General features: G+C 32.7%; 2 protein-coding genes across 5 annotated transcripts; one reads left to right on the top strand and one right to left on the bottom strand.

Moving 5' to 3' along the window:
• Positions 1-218: 218 nt before the first annotated feature.
• On the top strand, positions 219-6407 carry LOC112800171 (pentatricopeptide repeat-containing protein At5g48730, chloroplastic). Of its 4 annotated transcripts, none has more exons than XM_025842305.3 (4): positions 219-582; positions 1571-2170; positions 4731-5137; positions 5585-6407. In XM_025842305.3, the coding sequence occupies exons 2-4, from the start codon at positions 1730-1732 to the stop codon at positions 6297-6299; spliced, it is 1563 nt and encodes a 520-aa protein (XP_025698090.1). In that variant the 5' UTR covers positions 219-582; positions 1571-1729; the 3' UTR covers positions 6300-6407. The 4 variants fall into 4 exon arrangements, with proteins under 4 accessions (XP_025698090.1, XP_072052503.1, XP_072052502.1 ...); XM_072196402.1 differs by having other exon boundaries at positions 260-582; positions 1374-2170; XM_072196401.1 differs by having other exon boundaries at positions 263-582; positions 912-2170.
• A 2841-nt stretch (positions 6408-9248) lies between these two features.
• On the bottom strand, positions 9249-13006 carry LOC112800164 (BTB/POZ domain-containing protein SR1IP1). The gene is made up of 5 exons (XM_025842292.3): positions 12564-13006; positions 12343-12412; positions 11597-12217; positions 10121-10663; positions 9249-9979 (listed from the first exon to the last, which is right to left on the bottom strand). Exons 1-5 carry the CDS (start codon positions 12656-12658, stop codon positions 9455-9457), a joined length of 1854 nt encoding a protein of 617 aa, XP_025698077.1. The 5' UTR covers positions 12659-13006; the 3' UTR covers positions 9249-9454.
• Positions 13007-21505: the final 8499 nt, after the last annotated feature.

Genomic DNA, 21505 nt, shown 5'->3' with positions numbered 1-21505 from the left:
ACCAACTCAAGGGCTAATTGGTATTACGGAGTTCATGGATAAGGACCGATTTGATAATTTATAAATGTTAGGGGCGTGTAGTCAATTTTCAAAATAGACAGGAGCCGAAAAGGATATTTACTCCTTTAATATTCGTATATTTGTTTTAGATTTCACCCTAATATCTGATACCTACAAAAAGGTAATTAATCTGATTAGCAAATTTGTTAAATTAACAAAAAATACAGTACTCCTTACTTAACAAGGAGGGTCTAAGGATGACACTCTTCACACTTTAAAAAAACATGACTCTTTCCAAAGAAATTCCCGATTGAAAAAACTGCAGAAGGACATGATAGCTCACTGACTTGCAGAAAACCCCTCTTCTTTCTCTCCGTCTCTTCTCTGCACTGCTGCCGGAAGAACCACTGGCGGCGCGCCAGGCACCCCGTCCGACTCCAGTTCCTCCTTCTCCGTCTTCCCTCTCAGCCGTTCTCTGTTGCGTTATCTCTGCCTTCTGCCGAAGCCGCTGCTCGCCACTGTAAGCCGTCGCTCTTCGACGTCGTTGCTCACCGCCGCTGCAAGCCACGGGTTCTCTCTCTGGTTCGTAACTTAGTTTCTGTTCCAGTATTCCCAGCCTCTTCTACATAGGTTCAGTGTTATAATTATAAACCTCGTCATTTGTTGGTTTTAAAACATGATGTGACAACGGCTTTGGTGTTTCTTTTGAGTTTTTAGTTTTTAAGTTCTATGTCTTATGTTTTATGGTGTGTTATGACTTGATATGATGTCTATTTGTTGAATTTACTACTGCATTTGCTGATTAATTGGATGCCTTATGAGTAGAAAATTTGCTTAAATTGATTAGATTTTATATTACGTTTGCAATTTTTGTGCATGTTCATATTTTGTTCATATACATGTATTTTTAGGTAATCCGCCATTTCCAGCAACGCATGGCGGATTTTTGACTCACCGCTCCGCCATCGACAATCAAAAACTATGATGCCTCATAGCTTTATAACTTTGATACTTAGTAATTGCTTGACCTAAACATTATTGTAGGTTAATAAACTTTTTTGGATTTTGTTTTGCAATTGCGTGCTCAAATCAGAATACGCCCTCTGTTTTTTTTTTTTTTTTGGGGGGGGTGTCTATTCAAGAGTGAGCACAAGCTGTTTGAAGAAATGAATTGGAATGGCAAATAAATTGGTTGTGTAGCAATGATACAATTGCTATATCAGTATAGACCTGAATCTGACATGTGACAAATTTTCTATTTGTTTCTGTTGTGCAAAATGGTAGAGTATATAGTTGCTGCTACGGCTTCTAGCTGTGGTGTTTTTGTTTCATAAATCTTGGGTCTAAAACAAATATCTTCATGTGTGATTTAGGCAAATTCTTGTACTTCATTTGCAATGAGCTAGATGGAATCCACAAGATCCAGAATCAATGATCCAAACACTTTATGCCTATTTTCGTATTAGTTATTTTAGAAATTGAGATTTGATTGTTGTTAAAGTGTTGGTGAAGATATATATTTCAAAATTTAATTTTAAGTTTTTGACTATTTATATTTTTATTTAAGTAGGACCCGGTCAGCCAATTCAACCAGTAACCCATCGGTTGAACCAGTGACCCTAGTGACCCAGTAGTCTGACTGATTCGATCACTGGTTCGGCTCTGACAACTATGCTGTTGATAACCTAGAGCATTGTTGATTGATATATCCCAAAATACTTCAGTGTTAATGTTAATGGCTTCGGTCACTGGCATCTTTTCTCCTTTCCCTCCACCCACCATTAGCTGTCAGCTCGTTTCGAAACCGGCACTAGCCCTAACCCAGAACAAACCAGACCCAAAATCCAATTATTCATCTTCTTCCTCTAGGAAAGCACCGAGCAGTAGCATAAAGGCAGCAACGGAGGGGATGGACGAACGGACGCGAAGGATTGCAAAGGAAGTGGAGAGGCAGAAGGCTCAGGAAGCAAGGGAAAGGAAGGAGATCATGAATAGGAAGATAGCGTCGCAGAAAGCTGTGTCGGTTATTCTTCGCAGAGAGGCCACCAAGGCAATAATCGACAGTAGGAGGAGGAAGGGTCCCACCAACCCCAAGAAGCTTCTCCCAAGAACCGTTCTTGAAGCCCTCCATGAAAGGGTCACTGCTCTACGTTGGGAATCTGCTCTCAAGGTGTGGTTTCCTTCTTTCCCCTTTAAATTTTTAAATTATTATTATTATATTATTTTAGTAGTTTAGTTTAATGTTGTTGATATGTTGGTTTTCTTGGCCTTGTGGATAAATGAGCATCTTTATCAATTATAGTGAGTTGAGTCTTGTGACTTGTGAGGTGAAAATGGAGAGTTGTTAAAGGGGGTAGTATTCAATTGTATTTAAATGGAGGAGTCTACTCTCATGGTTTATTTGAATTGAATATATATAATGCACGAGTACTTCATTTTCACTCACATATGCATACCATGTGTGTCTCGGACTTAAACTTGTGACTAATTTGATTATAAAATTTGTTGCATTAACATATAATGTATCGTATTCAATTCTTGTACTTGTATTTGTGCTATGTAGAATTGAATGATTGTGGAGTTCCATTCGGTCGGTTTTGCCACCTTGTGGAGAAATGTGGTATTGGGTTGTTCTATATGGGTGTCTGTTAGGGTTCTGTTTGATAGAGAATGATATCAAAGACTTTACATCAAATAGATGCTAGGTGTCTAATCCTATCCCATACAACATGCTTGTTAGAAAATTTGTCAGGTGCGTGATTATGCTCCAACCAATTAGTCGAGTAGTGGCGAAAGCAGCACAGTGCGACAAATTTGACTCTTTTCTACTACCAAACCCAGGAAACCTAGTCAATAGAAACTGGCTACGATTGCAGGACACACCTAGCATTCACCAAACAATTGTTCCATAAAAGCATATGTGAATTTGACTTTGAATTTGCCCCACATTAGGGGAGATAGCCTTATATGGCTTTCAAGGCTGAAACGTGTTATTGGTATTAATTTTATTGATCACGTCTATCCAACATAAAAGATTTGGTTTTAGGATGGCAAATGTTTCTATATTCCTCACTTCACAAGGAAATCGAGATGCTTCAATTTAATTTCTTTCATTTTGAAATATATTTGTTTAGGTGAAGTAATATATTAAGAACATTTTCAGAATTTTTTGTTTGGTTAATAAAGTGGCGTTACCATCACTTTGCTGTCTGATGGCAGCTGATGTTGACTGCGGTAGTTGGTGCGGACAGGCGGTAGCCATTGGAGTCAATCAGGGGATGGCAGTTTCTGACAAACAATGGCTTGCAACTAGCAGTTTCTGACAAACATGGTAAAGAAGTGCAGCATTTTTAGTATTCTTTCATTCAAGGTGGAAGTTGAAATCCACTCTTTTGGGGTATAGAAAGTACCTTATAAAAGTACTTGAAATTTTAAAATCCATTTTATTAGAACCCAACATAGAGCTTTTCGTCATACAAATTGACATCTCTTAATAAAAAAGACACCTCCAAAATAACCTCATTAAAAATACTCTTAGAAAGGGGCTGATTTATGAAAAGAGTTCATCAGGATCCTTGTTGCCTTTATAGATGTAGATTGGGCCCGATCCCCTAGAAATAGGAGACCAATTCCTGGATAGTGTGATTTTATTGAAGATGAAAAAAAAATTAGTAAATGTTGCTACTTGCTAGATCGGGTCCAGTCGGAGAATTTCTAGCTATGGTTCTTACTATGTGTGAACTTTGTTTGTTTCAAGTTGTGGTCTTTATTTCAGTTTTTTAGGGGAGAACCTAAAATATATAGATTGGCTACCAATTCATCTGTTCAATGACTATGGAGATATCATTACCTCCTTTGTGAACTCTTGTAATCAACTAGCAAACATCGTCATTTGAAATTAGTACTCGTATACGGGAAAAAGTCGTACTTAGTTACATACATTTTCAGATGGCATATGATACTTGCTTAGTATTAATCACTCAAACAACTAAGAAAGCCTTTGTCTTCCAACTATCTATTTATTTATCAATTTTAGCTTTTTCTGTGAAAGCTAAACAGAGTAGCAGCTTCATATTAAAATCAATTAAGACACCAAAAAAAAAAAAAAATCAAATTGTAAAAGTGCTTTTTGAATAATCAGAACCCAATGCACCCTCAGTTGATGCTCTTGCTATATTGATCCTTTACAGATCCTCTCGTACATTCTCTTTGTAGCAAGCTTGGTGCAGATAATGTATATGCTCTAGGCCTCCAGCTTTGTAGAACAGTCTATAATGTCTATTTTGAGTTTTTCGTAATACTAATAGTATATTTGTAATTAACTAGTCATACGCATACCAAGAAATTTAGCATATTAACTTACCCAACTTTATAGTCAAGGTTTTGTTGTGTAGTTGACACATGATTTCTTCATTGATGCTTCTCTCTCACTTCCTCACACTCGCTCATACACACTCACTTAGCGCTTATGCTGCTTTGCACAACTATATTCAGTCAATTGAGTAGAGAGGGCAACTGAATCAGTCATCATCATCATCTCCCCCCCCCCCCCCCCCCCCCCCCGCGGTTCAACTGAGATGAACTAAAGAGCTTCAAGGTATTTAGCCTTATTAACCGAGGAGCCCCCATAGGTCAATAGCAAAGTGAAGAGGGTACAAACTGCCCATAAGAACCATTGTCTTTATTTAAATACTTGATAATCATATCAAAACATTCTTTCATGGTTTCAGATTTTTGAACTGCTGCGTGAACAACTCTGGTACAGACCTAACTCTGGTATATACATCAAATTAATAGTCATGCTTGGAAAATGCAAGAAACCTGAGAAAGCTCGTGAACTCTTTCAAGCTATGATTGATGAGGGTTGTGTTTTGGACTGTGAGTCATACACTGCTTTGTTATCTGCCTATAGCAGGAGTGGTCTCTTGGACAAAGCTTTCTCTCTCCTTGAAGAAATGAAGTGTACACCTAATTGTCGGCCAGATGTCCAGACTTATTCAATCCTGATAAAATCTTGCTTGCAGGTTTTTGCGTTTGACAAAGTTCACTATCTCTTATCTGACATGGCCATTCACAGCATCAAACCTAACACAGTTACTTACAATACCCTAATCGATGCTTATGGGAAGGCAAAAAGGTATAATGCTTGGGTGTTTTCTTGTTATAGAATTTGAAAATTTTAAAAGTGCCCAGGCTCACTTTGGCTGCTGCTGATAGAATTCCAAAAGTGATTTTATGAACTACCTACTTTTCCATAATTTTCTAGATGCAAGCATATAATAGGTAGAGCAATTAAATTTTGATTATGATAATTCTTATGGTAGAGTTCCTTCTTTTCAAAAGTTGGTTAAGGTAGCTAAAAAATGCATGGCGGCCTTAACCTTTCCTTTATGAGCTCTTTCACAGTGTTGTTTTTCTGTATTTGAGTATACACTGGTCCATTACTACATTCTTCACTTCAAACTAAAACATAGATGAGGGAAAATTTATTGTTCATTTGTACATTTAATTTTATGAACCTGATGCTGTGCGATCAATTAGTACATTTACACCTCCTCAATGTAAATTTTCTTGTTTTTAAAAGGTTTTCAGAAATGGAATCAACACTCATGGAAATGCTTGCAGACCGAGATTGCCAACCAGATGTATGGACTATGAATTCAACGCTTCGCACCTTCGGCAACATAGGACAAATAGAAACAATGGAGAGGTGTTATGATAAGTTTCAGGGAGCTGGAATCCAACCAAATGTTCAGACTTTTAACATTCTCTTGGATTCCTACGGCAAGGCTGAGGACTACAAGAAGATGAGTGCTGTGATGGAATACATGCAAAAGTACCATTACTCTTGGACAATTGTGACCTTCAACATTGCGATTGATGCTTTTGGAAAGGCCGGGGATCTCAAACAGATGGAGTATTTGTTTAGGATAATGCGGTCAGAGAGGATAAAACCAAGTTGTGTCACACTGTGCTCACTTGTGCAGGCTTATGCGCGAGCAGGTAAACTAGAAAAGATCAACGGCGTCCTCCGTTTTGTCGAGAACTCAGATGTTTTACTTGACACCATTTTCTTCAATTGCTTGGTGGATGCTTATGGTAGGTTGGAGTGTTTCGCTGAGATGCGGAGTGTGCTTGAGATGATGGAAAAAAGAGGTTGTAAACCCGATATTATTACATATAGAACCATGATTAAAGCTTATTCATTTAAGGGCATGCATAGTCATGTTAAGGAGCTCAGAGAGCTCATCACGATGGTGCAAAGGCCTCCATTAAAAAGAAAGAAACCTGACTTTTAATGGGAAAATCTATCGATACTTATTTTCCAAAATGTTTGGCTTCATGATGTATATTTAGAAGCTCGTATATGGAATATATCTATCGCGTTGGTGCTTGTTGATAGTAAATCTTTATCTGTAAAAACGTAGGAAGAATCGCTCGTACTAGCTATGGTGAATCAATATTTTAGTGCAATGTAGTGATAACACTTAATTGCATATTGTAGAGCGTAAAATGTAGTGATAACACTTTAAGTTTTGCTTAATTTTTTAATAAGATATTACACATCACTTGTTGAGTTAGAAGAGGATATTATTGCAGTATATCGATGGTTCCTAAGGAGAGAAGATGATGCAGAGAAATAGATTTTTTCAATTTTTTTAAACAATCGAAGGAATAAAATATAATTTTTTATTATTAATTTTATAAGTGAGACTAAAAAAAAATATAAAAGAAAAAGCATTTGAAGAGTTAGAGATTATATTTTACGTTTTTAATTGTTAAAAAAATTGAGAGGATTCATTCACAATGATACAGAATACTCGTAGTTGTAGGATTGGAATATGGCTGGATCCTTAGAAATATAGATTCCTAATATGGCTAATGTTGCATGAAGCACTTCCATCAAATCATTATCATCAATATCAAAATTTCCCATAAAGTGCGTGAAAATTCCAACTGCTTGAGTATATGATTTTGTACAAATTATTGCAACATAAGGCTTTCTTAATGTTGATGCATATGATACTCAAGACATCTCTTTCTCCTTCACTTCAGTATTGGTATTTGGAATAATTTATAATTGATAGAAAGTAGGATGGATAAACGACTTATTATTTTGTATGTTGAAATGCCATAAGATTTTCTTGAAGTAGTTATTCTAATATATGCGCACCCATGAACATAGCTGGTGCGAAGGAGTGGAATCTGGATGCAGAATCACTTAAGCAAACGGAGGAAGAAACAACAGAGTAATTTAGCTACCTTAACGTCAATAGAATTGACTTTATTGCTTTCTAAAAATACTACATGCACACAAAATATCAGTCACCAAGTCATGATTGATTTCTATCACTTTATCATTCTATTTTGAAATATGTGGGTTGCCTTCATTGGTGAATAAATAAAGATGTTTTTGTTAAAATATTTATTTTCAAATGTGTGCACTACTTAACGTGGTTAATTTCTATCATTTTATAGTTGTATTTTGAAATGTATGAGCACCCTTCACTGGTGAATAAATATGTTTTTGTTTGTTTATTTATTGGGATAACCATCCGCACACTAGTAAATTGAACATCCAATATATCAATTGTTCACATTATTTAATATTTTTATTGTCTACCTATAGATGATGGTTTTTGTGAACAATGGGCTCTAAAATTGACTCGATAAAGTAAAAACACTCTATACCCCAAATTACCCACCTAAATCTTAATATTAGGATAACCATCTACACACCTAGGGAATTGATCATTCAATATATTTATTGTTCACATTGTTTAGTATTTTCATTGTTTACCTATACTTTTCCAAAAAATAAAAAAGAGGAGAATTGAATTCAAATCTAATTGATTTGAATGCAAGTAATACAGAGAATTATCATGTGAATGTTATCTGATACACAAATGAGGCATTGCTATATATAGCAGTGAGTGTAACTAATTTTATAAAGCCTAACTATCCTTGACCTATTCTAACTAATTTGGTTAGAGATGCTTTGTTAGTTGCATCTCTCTTGTTATCCCTCAAACTAAAGGGAGGTTTGTGAATGACCTTGAGTTTACACTTGAATCTATCAAAGGCAGCAAAAAATAAAGGCTTTGTGTAAATGTCTGCAATCTGATATGTTCCTAGAACATGAACAATATTCAATTTATGCTGTCCCGGATAAAATGCAAATTAAGTTCAAAGTGCTTCGTTCGGCCATGCATGATGGGATTAGCTAAAATTTTAGTTACACTTGCATTATCTAGATGATTGGCACACTAGATACATGAATTTGAAGCTCAGATATAAGTGTTTCCAACTAAATTATTTCTATAGAGGCATCAGTAATGCTATGAAACACAGCTTCTGCACTGGAGTGACTGATCGAGTGTTGCTTGCGATTGGACCAAACAACCAAATTGCCTTGAAAATAAACACAGTATCTTGAGGTAGAGCACCTGCCATCCATACCTGATCCCCAATCAGTATCTACAAATGCGAAAATTCTCAAGTCAGAAGAAAGGTGAAAGAGAATCCCTTGATCTGGAGTGCTAGCATGGTATCTAAGGATACACTTGACTGATTTCTAATGAGTGATCAAAAGGTTATGCATGAATTGGTTGCATAATTTCAGGTCTAGTGAAGATGCAATACTATAAAGCACTTACAACAGACCTATAATGTGTTGGATTAGTGTATGATTCAGCACCAAATTGAGAGAGCTTATTAAATGATTTGGAACTGATTTTTCATTTTGCATGCCAGTCGTTAAAAGAAGATCCTTAACATATACTTAGTTTAATTAAATTATAAGCAATTGAATTAATTTTGTTGCTTCAATAACAAGAAAATAATTAAAAGTACCTATAGATATTTTATTGAGAAATATCGATGTTAGAGATTAGATTTCACACTGTGACACTGAGTATTACTGATGACAGGAATATCATCAACGTATACCAAAACATAAATAATGAGTAAAGAATAAGGAAGGGTCAAAATTTGTATATTTTATTTAAGACATGAGTATTTAAAGATTATTATTTTTATTAATGATATAATTAAAAATATTAAATTTATTTTATCTTTATTATATAGAATTAATATATTCTTCTGAAATAAATTACCAGATGAAAATTGCATAGGATTATGTTTTTCTGCGTTCCGCTCCCTATGTTCCCATCCTAGGAGTTAAGTTAGAACTCAAACCCAAAATTTATAGGTAAGAATGGAAAGACTATGCTATTTGAGCTATATAGTTATCTAAAAGAATCTTGTACGTTATATACTTCTCCCTTAATCTATTCTTAACCAGTAACAAACTTCACCTTCCACAATTGATCGCAATGTATAGTGAATAGTCTACATATGCACAAAAATAGGAAGCAAAACAAGAGTATACACCAGCATTCAAGACTTGGAAAATAAACCAAGGAAGAACTTGGTCCAATAACAATCAATAACTTCAAGATATGGAATGGCGTCTGTTCTTATCTACTTTCGTTTCGGAAGGGATTGTGGCAGCATAATTATAATCTGCACGTTGAAATAACGGCGAAAGGCGACCAAGTTTCTTTGACACTGAACTCATGAATGACTTTCGTTGAAGGGGAGGCTTCTCAGAGAAACAAGGCGAAGCACTAGAATTTGTTGCAGAACTACTACCACTTGCTGATACAAGTGCAAATTTCTGAATCTCTTTTAGTTTCATCTTCAATTTTGCAACCTCGACTCGAAGCTCTTCATTTTCTCTTCTCAAGTTGGATGCTTCATTGGATGTTGTTGTTGGAATAATAATGGAATCAGAACGATCCCATTCTTCGCTGGTTTCCCGAAGGCGTTGCTGTTCGTGGTAGAGAACTTGAACCACCGTTTGGACAGGAAGCCGATTGTTTTGCGCGGCGTGAGCGCATGCATCTCGTGATAGTTTCTGGCAGTCCATCAAACTGCAAATTTTCTTTCTCTCCATTTCACTTAGAGTAGGATGAGCCTGATGCATCACAAATTCTTAAATATGTTTGACAAAATTATTATCGAGCAACTTTCAACTATCAACTTCACATAGAATAATTGTATGTGATTCTTCAACTTAATTAAAACATAGAACAAATATTTCAGTATAATAGAGCACCTTAAGATAGATGTCAATGGCTCTATACATTCCATCTTCAGCTGTTCTTTCTTGATCAGGAATCAATTCAGCAAGACTGATGAACTTGGACACTAACAAGTTCTTGTCTGAGGCTACTTCAGCAAGGTAGCCTTCCATCAACTTCCCAACGTGGCCGAGGTATGGCCGGGAAGGCAAAAAGTATTCATCATCTCCATTGTAAATTGAACAATCTCCAGTCATCTCAGACTCCAGATAATTCACCATGATCCGCTGCACCGTATCCACGTCGAACAACGTGTCGGAAGAATATGAATAAGAAGGAATAAGAAGATCATCTAAAACGGCCTGGTCTAACTGCAGGGCCATCCTCCTCTCCAGATCAAGCCTGCAAGAAACGGTTGTTCCGATATATATGGATGCTCGAAGTAGCATAGCGAGAAAGCTAACTGACATGGCGTCCTTCTCACTTGGTAAAAGATTCACTATTGTCTCTACAACAATCCTTTTCTCCTGCTCATCAGTTGGTTCATCAATTTTTTTCCATCCCTTTCCAAATATCTCCTGCCCCAAATAAAAGAGAAAAACAAAATGAATGTTATATCATAGTCAATGGAACACACTCTCTGCATCATATATAAAATATTGAGTAATGCTGTATGTAGACTAAAACCAGTCACCAAAGTCAGCCACCAATATAAAATACGTGTTAGAATACAAATACACATTAAAAATAAATTAAACTACACATATATTTATACATAAATACATTGGTAACTGATTTTGGTGTACAAATAGCATTTTTGTAAAATATTTTATGTGAAAAGTATACATACCATTTGGCTACATAAATTGTGAATTGGTAACTAGTATGTTATACATGCTCAAGATCTTGAGTCATATTACTTATTACACGAGCAACAGTTTTAAGGCCAATATTTAACTACTATAAGAAAAAACAAGAAAAACAACTAATAAATATGTTCTCTGATTTTTTGGGGGAGCGAGAATGAAAGTGAAATTATTAGCTATATATTTACTAAAAAATTGTTAATCACCTATTCACCAATACTTTTTCTTTTAGCTAACGAGGAAAAAAGCAATCTATGAGTAGGGCAAATAATCTTTATCTTAGTATGCAACTGAATTCAACAACAAAAAAAGCCATAAAAATGCTGTATAAGTATACCTTGTAAATGTTTCTTTCCCCAAATCTTACTATTGATGTGATTATATGATGTACAAATTTATTTACGCAAAAAAAAAAAAACCATATTATTGAAGGAAGAGAGTATTAGATAAATCATTAATATAATGTTAACTAGAAGCATATTTACATTATCGATAAAGATAATTAGTTTTTTTTTTTTTTGGTCTATATCTTTAGATCATATTTAGTTTTTAAAAGTTTATCAATTATCAGGAGAAAAATACACACACAAACAGATTTGAATGTCTATATAGTCTACACTAATTGAAGTTAGAAAGGGGTCTTACCAAGCCTCTTAGAGATTTTTGTGCATACAACATTAGAATAGGACCAATAGCATGGTGCTTGAACCCTCTTGCCAGCATTGCAAGTAAGACTCTCTGGAAAATATCAATTCTTAGAACCGTTAGATCTTCAGCCCACCATTCAACCACCGGCCGCAGGCGCGAATCCATGGAGGAAGACATGACCCAATCATTGCTACCGCCATCACTTTTAGCCGACGAACAAAACTGGCTTTCCTTGCAGGCTATGTATGCAATAGCATCCACACACTGGCTCACCAATTTCGCCTTCTCTGCAGCCGGAAACAAAGTTTCCGACACACTCAGGACCGTTACAGCCCCTGGAATGGTCTCCAATGCTACTTCATTCAAGTAAGATTCAGTCCTTGACGCCAAGTTTCCAATTGAGATATCCTCTGTCATCTCAAGATACTCTGCCACACAGTGAAGTATAGCAATGTTTTCAATACTTATTTCGAAATTTATGCCGTAGCAGAACTTCGCCGCGAGTTCAAATGCGTCTGCTCCACCAGGGACATCATTGATTTCAATGAAGGAAGCATCAACTTCACTTGATTGTGACACAAGTTTCCTTATGTATCCACACTTGGTGACTAATGGAAACTGCAAATTTGACAGAAAATGTGGCCAAGTTTCCTTAATAAGTGTATTCTTTTTGAAGGTAAAAAGAAAATTCAAAAGAATTCATATATGATGCAAGAGAGTCAATGTGTGAATTGGTTCAATACCTTGTGTAACAAAAAGCAATCTTCTCCAACTTGAACAGTGATATCACTAGGAAGCTCATGGGAAAAAATCCTGTAATAATTAAGTAGTTAATTCAAGTAACGAGTTCAAATACTAGTAGTAATAATGTAGCATTAGCATTTAGAAAATAGTAGTAGGTAACGAGTTGCATTAGTTATATGGTTTTAAACTTTTAATAAAATAAGAATTCAGAAGCATATACCATTCACTTGTCCTCCTCATGTTACTGAAAGTAAGGCCCTTCTTATTGGAAAACAAGTTACCCGCAGCGGTTTTCTCTTGATCACAATCAATCATGCCAAGACTCAAGAGAGAGATTTAATAGAGTTTCTTAACCGTACAATTGATGATGGAGAGAATAAAAGAAAATTAAAAGAATAATGTAGGAATAAATTAAAGAGATCTCAGTTACATACATGCTTATTGCTTAATCAAAGTCATGCTTTTATATTGCAACTTTTTTTACATTATCTCTATCTTGAGGGCTAATGGGAGAAGTGAGATGGGATTTTAAAGAGTCCGAAAGAATGAATTCTTTACTTCACTTTTGGTATCTAATACTCAGTAATTATGGACATAATTACTTATATACCATATTCTCTTGTGAGTTAGCTTTAATATTAAGTAAGATAAATTAGATACAGCGATTTTTAAGTGTGTCATTTTCTTCCATTGAAAAGTCTAAAAAATCATGTTAGGTTTGTCTTCTCAGCCTCTATGTTACCTTTTTAAAATTCAAAATTCAATTAAGGAAAAGATTATTCCAATAAGCACCTCCTAGCTATCAATTAAAAACATGCATGGCCGAAAATGGATCCTCTCCAGTGGAAAAAACACTTGAGAGAATAAAGTGTAATTTTTTACCTTTAAATTTTTTAAATGGGACCAAAATTAAATAAGAAAGAGAAAACAATGAAGGGTTAGATTAAACACTGGATAACATCCAATTTTTTTCATTGGAGAGGATCCACTCTCAACCCAAGGTTAATTAATTGCTGCGAGTGAATTATATACCACGGTATAGAGCTTGCTAAGAACTCAGGTACGACGTAAAATTGATAACTGAGAATCGTTATATGAAAATTTTAATCAAATCATTCAAATTATTTAACGGCTTCTACTTATCAACTTCACATCAAGTTGACTGCACTTGAATTTTTACCGTAGAGCTTTTATGGCGAAGGTAATTAAAGATATCTTTGGCAAAATTATTGGCGTCAGCCTGTGAATCGGACACATTTTAAATACGATACTCATCGACACTTCTATGTCTATTTGTGTCTTAATAAAAAATAAAAAAAATTCGAACACAGTCTTAAATACACTTAAACACCATCGCGGGTCAGTATTTCCAGTCTTATTTTTAATATATATTTTTTAAATAAATTTAAAAATAGTATATATTATTATTTATTAAAATAAAAAATATTTTAAAAATTTTATATAAATAAAAATATTAAAAATAATATAAAAATTAATTTATATTTTAATATTAATAAAACATAAAAATATCATCACAATTTATCTAAAAAATACTTTATATTTTATATATATCGTATCTTCATATCTTATAAAAATTTAAAATTTGTATACCTCAACTTTATTATATTGTGTCATGTGTCTATGTTAGTGTTGGTGCATCATACTTGCCACCAAATGTGAATGAAAGGGTCATGACATCTTTCTTTTGTACAGATAAAAAAGCATTGGTTTTGTTCTGCTCCCTTCGTCATGCATTGATCAGTCCCATTTAGGATCAAGACTAATCATCAGACAGAGGTGTATCATTTATATCGGTACGTACATTAGTGTTCGAACCATTTTCCCTGTGGACATTTTTCTTTGGCCTACTATATTGGTTCTCCAAATAATGCATCACTTATGATATTTTTTGAGTTTTGACCATAACCACAGAAGGATCATCAGCTCAAGTGGTGTGAAAACTTCACCTCTTGATAACGAGTGAGGGGGGGTTGTGTGTCTGTCTGTGTCTGTTTGTTTTTTTCTTTTTTGGGGAAAATCGAGAGATGGGAGTTGGTTGAGTTTAAATGCTCAAATTATAAGATATCATATTTTATTGACATGCAAATCTATAATTTATAATAATTTACTAATAAGGAGATAAAACTCACTGGTAGACGCTTTCATTAGAAGTTGCAGGTATGTACTATTTGTTTATTTAATTGGTTTAATTAAAAGAAACGATTTTTTTTTGTACAAATAGTTCAATGTATTGCTCAAGAATAAACTATATTTTTAGGTGGTGTTGCGATAATCTATGATAGTTATGTCTAATATGATTTAAGGTATTAATAATTTATTAGTGATAAACAAATTAAAAAATAATTAAATAATAAATTTTTAGTAATAATGCATCGATTAATATCAATTTAATTAATGAATAAATAATCTAATATTTCTAATATTTTTTTTAAACTTAAATGGTAACTTAAGTTTGTAACTTATTAAAAGATAATAAAACAAAAAAGTCGTGTGAATTCAAAGAACAAATACAACTGGAAGAACATAAGATGTAAACAAAATTACTGAAAATTTTTAAAATTTCAAAGTATAGATAAAATTGTCAGAATTTAAAATACAGATAAACATATTAGAATTTGGAGTGCAAATAGAACTGCCAAAAAGATAGAGAAATAGGTGCTGCCAATAACAAATCAAGTGTTAAAAAAATGGTAAACTTTAGTTCAAAACAAGGAAGAGGACATAAAATAGGATAAAAAAAATCGAGACAAATAAAAAACATGGTAGTAGTGAGGTGTCACAATAAAAACATTAGAAAGTAAACAAATAGGAGCAATAGAAATATGAACTAAACTTGCTATCAATAGAGAACTTAAGACAACAAATTAAGATTAAACGAGAATATCATGATTTTGATACCATATTAGAATTTATGATAATAACTTAAAAATAAATTATGTATTTAGGTGTTGTTGTGATTATGTATGATAGTTGTGTCTAATATAATTCAAGATATTATATGTTTATAAATGATGATGCTTAAATTATTGACGTGAGCCAAACGTCGGTCTAAAATTTAAAAATAATTTTGTCGCAAATATAGTTTCAAACTAATAAATGACTTGTATCACAGTTTAGTTTGTTTGTCACAAATTCAATTTAATAAAAAATTGAAGTTTTAAATCTCAGGTCGTCTCTCAAAAGAATTGCAGTGAGGTGTACGTATTATTAGTTATGAGAAAAAATGGTTAAAAGCAATTGATAAGAAATTAAATGACATCGTCTCTCAGAAATTGCAGTGAAGTGTGCGTATTATTAATTATGAGGAAAAATAGGTTAAAAGCAATTGATAAGAAATTAAATGACAAGAAATTAAAAAGCAAACAAGAAAATTCAAGTGCTAAAAAAGCATCTTGACAAGGATTAAGAGTTGATATTTTCTATCCAAGTCATTAACCACAAACATGGTAATTAAGAAGAGTTAATCCCACTACATCATCCTTAAACATCGGGAGAAAGTCAAATAAGTATAATTGATCTTAATCCACAAATCTTAGCCAATTTATTAATTAGACTTAGTAAAAGACTAACGTCAGTGGAAACAAAACTAACTAACAACTATAAATTACCAATCAATATTGGACATTAATGACTCAAGGCCACCTAAGTCCTCAATTCCAAGTAAAAAATACAAAATTCTACTCTAAAACTCAGAAAGTTTTTTAACAAATACTTAGAATGCATAAAAGAAAAAGCTTAGTAAATTGCATGAATTATAAAATCTATAACTACTAAAACAAAAAAGTAATAATGACAACTAAAAAGAACATCAATAAACATAAAAATATCAAATTGTATTAAAAAAATTGAAATTAACAATTGTTCATAGACTAAAATTAGCAAGAATAAGAAACTAACAAGAATAATCTATTAAACTAAGGTAGTAAAACAATAAAATGTAATTAAAACTAAACTAAAACAAGATTAAAACCTAAAACTAGAAAAAAATTAAGCTAAGAAATTCTAAATTCTAGAAAAAAATTGAAACTTTTCTCTCTAGAATTGTCCTAAAACATGATACTACATTATTCTACTTTTTATACTACTTGGTTGATTCCCCTTGAATCTTGTCTTCAAATGCTTCGAAAATGAGTTAGATTGAGCCCAAAATAGGTTTGAAATCGCAAGTCACGTATTTACTTAAGTAAATCACGTGCTGCAATTCGTGCGTACGCATCTGCCTGTTGGGAATAAGGAGTATGACCACAATCCAATCAATCATGTATCAAATAATTTGTTATTGTTATTATATTAAAATGTTAATATAATAAGGTCCTTGATTAAATTTAGGGATTTATCATTGTAATAGTGATCATAACATTGAGAGATAAATTTTTTATAATTTAATCTAAATTGTTCTTGGTCATAGGATTATTAAAAAAGACATTAATAATCCGAAAAGATCAATATATATATAATGGTCTTCATTGGATGAAGATTAATAGATCTCATTTATTAAATTATATATATAGATGGTGCATATAGGGATATGACAATTGAATTGACTCACTCTGAGAATTTCTAATGGTTACAATTACCGCATATTTGTCAATAGGATATTCTCAAGATGAACATAGTAATAAAGTTTCCTTTGACCTGCGACTGTCATAGTAATTAACAATGTATTTATTATATTTTGATTCTGGACAGCTAATACCCTAGGGTGCTAGTTAAATGGATATTGGGTATGATTTAAATACTTGTAGAATTAATGATTAGTCAATAAGGAATCTGTCAACTCTCGGTAAAGAATTTGAGCTCTATGATTATAATGACTGAGAGGAATAAAACCTTGGGCAAGGAGAATAAATGAATGAAGAAATGAGTTTCTTGGTCATTCACAGTTCATTATAATAATGATAACAAGTTAGAATTTGACAATTAAACCATACTCTAAAGGTTAACCAAGAGCTGAAAAGATTGAAGGAATTATACTTTGTTCTTCTGAGGTTCTTAGTAAAAATAGATTACTTCATACTATCGGGTCGTTGAAGAGTGTTGCTAGACGCCAACCTTGATTAGTAAATTTAGTACGACTAATTTACTACCCGCTTAGTATTGGAACCTATGGGTCACACACTAACGAGTGTTCTAATCTTTGCAATAGAATTATTTAATTAAAATAATTATATTAATTCAAATAGAATATTATTATATTTTTTGCTAGCACCAAGAATATAATAACAGTATGATAATTGAGAATATTAAATGAGATTTGAGAATAATTAGTTATTCTATTTCTAAATTTGGATGAGATCCTAACGGATTCTGTTTTCAAATTGAGTTATGATATGATTCATAAATTTGAAGGATTCAAATTTAGAATTTCAAGATATGATTTAAATTTGAATGGAGATTCAAATTTAAAATCAGTAACAAATCTCATACTATATATATGTATGCCAAGAGTAAAGAAAATAAAGAGAGAATAAAACACAAGGATTGGGTTTTATTCCTTTACCTCTACGCACATAAATGTATGTGAACCTAATTCTTGCAGAAGAATTTTATGGCATGCACAGAGTTGCAAGAGACTTCTCAATTTAGATAAGATGTCCATTGGTCAAGGAGTTGACAACAAAGGTTGGTCTCGGTGTGGATACGCATAGCGCCTTCGTACCATCGAAGGAGAAAGTGATTTTTACTAGCGTACACACAGGTATTTAGATCTGATTTATATATTGTTTATTATTGGAATAAAGTTTAAGCACAAAATAGATCTTTAGGATTACCTTATTTTTCTTCCACTGCGTGTTATAAACACATAGTAATCCTTCACTGCCATGCATACAGACAAATCCAAAGAAATGCGTATGCATTTGTCATACGTATACACAACTGGGCAGATTTTCAAAACTTTACTTCTTCATAATTTTTCCACTTTTGCATGCTTTTTCTCCATTTTTTCAAGTTATTCTTACCTTCTAAACCTCAAATCACTCAAGAAAGTATATCAAGATATCGAATGGAATAGAAGTAAATTAAATTTGACAATTTTCAAGCATAAAAAGTATATTTTTCACAATTAAGCACAATTAGAAGAAATTAACGAAACTATGCATTTTCTATGAATAAATACAAGATAAATTGATGAATTTCACTCTTTTCAACAAAAAATTTATCATAAAATATGAATTTATCAACCTTCCCACATTTAAACAATAACATGTTCTCATGCTAAACATCAAGAAAGACAAGATCAAGAAATATTCAACATTTATTAAAAGTAAACTATTTATATATGTATTGGTCAAAACAAATCAATTTTCAAAAAAAAAACATGTAAATAAAGAGGGCTAAAACAATATAGCAATCAATGCAATTTCCATAAATCCATTTAGTTGTAAAAGATATAATAACTTGCAAGATAATATATAATAAAAGGTGAAAACATAGAATTGAGCAATCTAACCCCTCAATAGATGTGTATACTTTCTAATCACTCAAGTATTTAGGGTTGATTCACACAATTCTCTTTTAATCTTACTTTTTAAAACTTATTTTTCATCTAATAATCAACAATTATTCAATTCATGCATACAAGTATCATGAGGACTTTTCAAAAGTTGTAATGAAATTAGGGTCAAGGTAAGATTGTATTTGATCAAATGGACTTGAAATTGAATTTTTCATTATCTTAAACTTCTACATAACCTATAATAACCTATTCAATTCTAATACAAACTAACTACCCATTATTCCCTTTTTTCACATACTCATGCATTCTTTTCAATTCATATCACATATGCATTTATTTCTCAAAATTTTTTTGAGGTAACATTTGTCCCTTTTTTATTTTTTTCTTTTTTTTTCAATAACATAATATATACAAAAAAAAATTAACGTATATGGTTCAATATTCAATGCATGTGTATGTATACCCAATTTCTGAGATTTTCAATGAAAATACAAAATATCCATTTTTTCTTTTACCAATGTTTCCCAAATTTTTCCACACTAAGATGATGCACACTCTCACTAATCTAGTGCATTTGTCACTTCTGTCACATCTACCTCCATAGTACCGTCAGCTTGATTTTCATTTCAATCTGGACCAACGACCTCGTAATTGCTTTCAAACTCTTCCTCACTATCACTATTGTAATATTTTCGTTTAATATCGGCTTCAGATTATTCAAACTCAACAACTCAATAAACGACATCTGAGAGCGACTTTCAATATACATTGAAAACATCTCTTGCTTGCCTGCTTCATCAGTTACATATTTAGTTTGAAATTGAACGAATCTACCAAATATTGGTATAGGATATCTGTAAAAAATACATGATACTCTTCTTGACATTTCAGAATTTTTCTTCTCACAAATCACACATTTTAGTTCAAATGAGATTGTGAATGGAATAACAATATCTAACGAATTTTTATATACAAATTTCACTCTTTCAGATATTTGTAACAAAATTTGACCATAATAATATACTTTTAATACAATTCTATCATCTATTTTTTTTCTCACCCCAATATCAACTTCACTGTAATTTTTTAAAGCACAAAGAAAAATACGAGAGGAGGAGAGTTCTAGAGGGGGCTGTAGGAAGAAGAGAGATCTAGCCACTCAGGTACGAATTATATATATATATATATATATATATATATATATATATATATATATATATAGTCAAACAAATCGATTGGTCTGATTTCTATTTAGGCATTAAAGTAACTTCTTTAACACAAATCAAATGGTCCGATTTACTTTAGCTTGAAATAAAAAAATTTAAATAATACTGAAATCGGACGGTCCGATTAATTCCATGTAATTTCAAAATTTCTTCTTCACACAAATTGGACCGTCCGATTTGTATACCAATTTTTACCAACAAAAAAATCGGACGATCCAATTTCTTCTACATAAATTTCAAAAAGCAGCCACCACATCAAGGTATGGCACACCCAATCTCCATAACAAGGTACAACAACACAATATGCATATCAAATAAAATTAGCCCACACGTTTCGTTTGGTTAGTGGGTAGAGATAAATAAGACACAGACATAAAGACACAAAATGACATAGACACAATGAGACATGAAATTTGAGAATTTATTTGGTACTCAAGGATATAACACTACTTACAATTTACCATTTTAACAAAATGACTATGTTATCTCTGCCACATGTAACACCCTACCACACAGAGCTTTACACCTAGGTCATAAATCAATGGTGGTGAGGTATCACGAATTTTAAAAATAAAATACATACATATATAATGGAAGGAATTTGATATACTAGGAGCCCGATAAAATAGATACGTACATAAGCAAAATCGCATCATACTTAGAAACCGACAATATACATAAGCAGAAATGACCAAAGTATAAATATATATATATATATATATATATATATATATATATATATATATATATATATATATATATATATATGATTCAAAAGGTATACATAACAACACTAGTCTTAACCTGCGAAGATAAGACCGACTAGTTAATATAATACAATCCGAAAGTAGGACTAAAAATCGTAAACATAAATCCTGTTTCTCCATAATCAACCTCTAAGAGGGATATACAAGTTATAAAATACAGTAGTGGAGAATATTTAAAATATCTAAGAAAAAGTAAAATTCCCAAAAGACAATCTTCGCTTCCTGAAAGAAAATTCTGCACACTTAACAAGGTGCATCACGTCCAATATCTGTAAGATGAAAATTTCCGAAACGGGTGAGAACATCATCCCTTTCGGGGTTCCCAGCAAGGGTAACAGTTCCAAAGCAGAGACGATGTAAAGACTACACGAAACCTCTAAAAAATCTAACACTTCAACAACAAAGAAATCCAAGCCTAGAAATATACTAAAAAAGAAAATAGTAAGGTATGCTAGACTAACTAACTGCACTCATGCACCTTTGATTTTCATTCGACTTTTCTCTCTCCAATAAACCTCAAGTTCTTAAACTATCTCTTATTAGTTCTCTCACCTTTCACTTATCATGTTTCTTTCAGTCTCAAGTTCACCCCATATCATCTCAACTTCTATATATACAAGGTCTCAAAATAGAACAATAACAGCAAACACAAATAATGAAGTTCAAGCGCAACAAGATTTAATTACAGCAA

This window comes from Arachis hypogaea, chromosome 1 (assembly GCF_003086295.3).
Source record: "Arachis hypogaea cultivar Tifrunner chromosome 1, arahy.Tifrunner.gnm2.J5K5, whole genome shotgun sequence".
Taxonomy (NCBI): Eukaryota; Viridiplantae; Streptophyta; class Magnoliopsida; order Fabales; family Fabaceae; genus Arachis; species Arachis hypogaea.
Note: the sequence above shows the minus strand (reverse complement) of the source record. Positions and strands in the feature narration are given on the sequence as shown.

What these genes read in the sequence shown, in the direction of transcription:
- LOC112800171 (XM_025842305.3), top strand. Translation starts at nt 1,730, where the DNA reads ATGTTAATGGCTTCGGTCACTGGCATCTTTTCTCCTTTCCCTCCACCC. An exon ending in GTTGGGAATCTGCTCTCAAG is followed by an intron (nt 2,171 to 4,730) that starts GTGTGGTTTCCT and finishes TCATGGTTTCAG; the next exon opens with ATTTTTGAACTGCTGCGTGA. An exon ending in GCTTATGGGAAGGCAAAAAG is followed by an intron (nt 5,138 to 5,584) that starts GTATAATGCTTG and finishes TGTTTTTAAAAG; the next exon opens with GTTTTCAGAAATGGAATCAA.
- LOC112800164 (XM_025842292.3), bottom strand. Translation starts at nt 12,658, where the DNA reads ATGATTGATTGTGATCAAGAGAAAACCGCTGCGGGTAACTTGTTTTCC. An exon ending in AAAAATCTCTAAGAGGCTTG is followed by an intron (nt 10,664 to 11,596) that starts GTAAGACCCCTT and finishes TATTTGGGGCAG; the next exon opens with GAGATATTTGGAAAGGGATG. An exon ending in CCATTGACATCTATCTTAAG is followed by an intron (nt 9,980 to 10,120) that starts GTGCTCTATTAT and finishes GTGATGCATCAG; the next exon opens with GCTCATCCTACTCTAAGTGA.